Genomic DNA, 2500 nt, shown 5'->3' with positions numbered 1-2500 from the left:
TAATTTTAATATAATTGGTATTGTTCTGACTAATTATAATGTCCCAAGAGAAATCGAAAACCTATGCCTATATAATCTTTTTTTTGGGGGGGGGAGGGGGGGAGGGTAAACAAGCTGTATTATGGTATTTTGAGAATAGAGAATGGGCCTTTCTTGAGATATTAAAATACAGCTTGAAAGAAAGGTTTAGAGGACAAAGACAAAGGAAAGTGGATGATATGTAAATATTTTCACATTAATTCCAACGTGTTTCTATTGTTTGTGTCCTCACTACCTCACTATCAAGCTGAATATATGATATTTGGCCTATTAGCACGAAGACAAAAGGAATAACCTATTGGCTAAGAGGAACAATACTTTTAGTGATGAGGATACTTTGCGACACCTTATATGAGGCTTATGTAGCTTGGTCAATCCTGCGCGAGCCCTGCACGTATTTTCATTTATCAATGGAATCTGGAGCCCAAACCAAATGCTTGTATTTTAACAATACGTAGCCCCAACAACTTTGAAAGGTGCTAACAGTTTTATCTTACGTTTACTTTTCAGAGTTTGAAAGTTATCTCAGCGACTTGTTCGACAGACACTGGACAAGAATACAACTTACAGGCAACGAAAGTATCATCAAACCCGGATCTATACAAGTATAGTTGCATCTGCAAGGCCACTGCACCCTCAAATGTGAACTGTATACTTTATTATATGGAGTGTCCCATTTACCCTCCCTAAATTTGAAAACCCAATGCGGTTTTAAGCATCGACGATGTGGAAGAGAACGATAAAGACAGAAATTAATGGGTTTGATGAGCAAAAAACATTGGCTCTGCTTTTTCTTTTTTTACATTTTAGTACTTTTTTTGCCGTTCTTGTCTCAAAAACGTGCCAATTGTCCAAATACGATCGATGTTATATAAAGGACGCGAGCTTCCGACAACAACTGTTGAAGAACTTCATAGCCTTCAATCGAAATCGATAAATTTATTTTATGGTTCGCTTACATAGCCCAAAAGAAAGTGATCATCAGTTTAGCGTTGGCAGCTTTCGATGAGTGTCAGCCATCTTTATCGAAACTAAACGGTGAATTTTTTGGAACGTTAGTTATGACCTGAATATAAAACGCTGAATACACTGAATTAAACGTCATGTCATGTTAGATACGACTACAAGCATGAAAGAAAGCATTCACATAAAAGCAAATTCTCCAACTATGGACAGTAATAAAGGGCACACCAGCTATACCCAATCTGGACCTAGGGTTGCGTTTCTTTGTTTGCGTTTCTTTACTAGAATCCGAAAACGGATTATTGATCCGAAGAATGTACTCTCCGATTGGATTCATTAGATCATATCTGAATCCGGAGTTTTAGGATTCATGATCCATGCGTTTCTTTGGTAGACGGATCCGAAAGAACTACGTTTGACCAGCGGTAGTCTTATGAAAGTACACTTTCCCGCTATTTGAGTAAATCGTGGCGAGCAATCAAGGTGAGTTTTCAGTGCTATTTTCTCCTTCGATATACCCGAAATTTATAGAAAGTCGTAAATGTTTGGCAGAACTTTAATTTGATACAAATTACATTGATGCAGCAAACTGGCCGTTTTCGGATTCGTCGTTTCTTTGGGAACGAATAATCTGTGTGATCTGAGATCATAAATCCAATCTTGGATTCTCCCAAAGAAACGCACCTTTGCGTAATCCTCACCTTTAACCAAGGGGGAGGGGGAGGGGGAGCCAAAAAATTGTGACATAGAGCACTTTGATGCATGCAATCATAACTAACAGGCCAAGACATTTTATTCAGACTTACCACGACGTTCACTGTCGTCGAAACTGTTAACGCTAAATCACTTTCTTTTAAGTTGGATTAAAAGAACCAAGAAGCAATTTACGCGACGATAAGTTTTAAATTTTATATTTATACCAGCTCATACCAGTCAGTTTAATTCATGGATATTTGTTGCACAGTTTTACTTCCTGAACAACTTGGAATGATTGCAAGATGATTATATCTGCAACACGAACGTGAAGGGGCACCGTTCTCGTAGCTTTAGGGAGGAAAGGAATATCACGTTTCTGCTGTGTACGGTTCAATTTAGTAATATTGGCAACCAAATGTCACCTTCTATGGGAAAACGGAAAAAGCATGCTAGCAGCTGACTGATTGATAGCCAACGGTGGGTTAAGACTCCCATTTTTGTTGTGATAAAGGGCTTTCTTGTTCATCGTGCAGAAGCAAAATAATAATGGAGAATTCTATTTTGTCTCGCGATGGGGTTACTTTTTTCAACAGATAATCAATTTAAATGTTCTCTTCTCAGTAACAGTTATACCAGAAGGCATTCCACAACATCTGCAGCCAGTTGTCTTTAAAATTTATTTACATGGATCATCGTCCTCTCAAAGGAGTGTATTTGATAAAATCAAAATAAACATTTGTTCTTTGTATTTTGTTTGCTGAAAACGCACGGTTTTTTTGCTTTCTTGCCTAACCTCCACACT

The 2500-nt window shown here is 37.9% G+C and overlaps 2 protein-coding genes across 4 annotated transcripts in view; one reads left to right on the top strand and one right to left on the bottom strand.

Annotated features, from left to right (window-relative positions):
- Positions 1 to 1243, top strand: part of LOC137980273 (uncharacterized) — a 10412-nt gene extending 9169 nt beyond the window's left edge. For both annotated transcript variants that reach the window (XM_068827670.1, XM_068827669.1), the window contains exon 7: positions 550 to 1243. In XM_068827670.1, the coding sequence (XP_068683771.1) occupies positions 550 to 729 (180 nt within the window). In that variant the 3' untranslated portion in view covers positions 730 to 1243. The remainder of the gene's footprint in view (positions 1 to 549) is intronic.
- Positions 1244 to 2356: 1113 nt separating this feature from the next.
- Positions 2357 to 2500, bottom strand: part of LOC137980272 (uncharacterized) — a 14804-nt gene continuing 14660 nt past the window's right edge. For both annotated transcript variants that reach the window (XM_068827667.1, XM_068827668.1), the window contains exon 7: positions 2357 to 2500. This exon is cut by the window's right edge and continues 1172 nt beyond it. The gene's annotated coding sequence lies outside the window, so the exon portion shown is untranslated.

Source organism: Montipora foliosa, chromosome 12 (genome assembly GCF_036669935.1).
Source record: "Montipora foliosa isolate CH-2021 chromosome 12, ASM3666993v2, whole genome shotgun sequence".
Classification (NCBI taxonomy): Eukaryota; Metazoa; Cnidaria; class Anthozoa; order Scleractinia; family Acroporidae; genus Montipora; species Montipora foliosa.
Note: the sequence above shows the minus strand (reverse complement) of the source record. Positions and strands in the feature narration are given on the sequence as shown.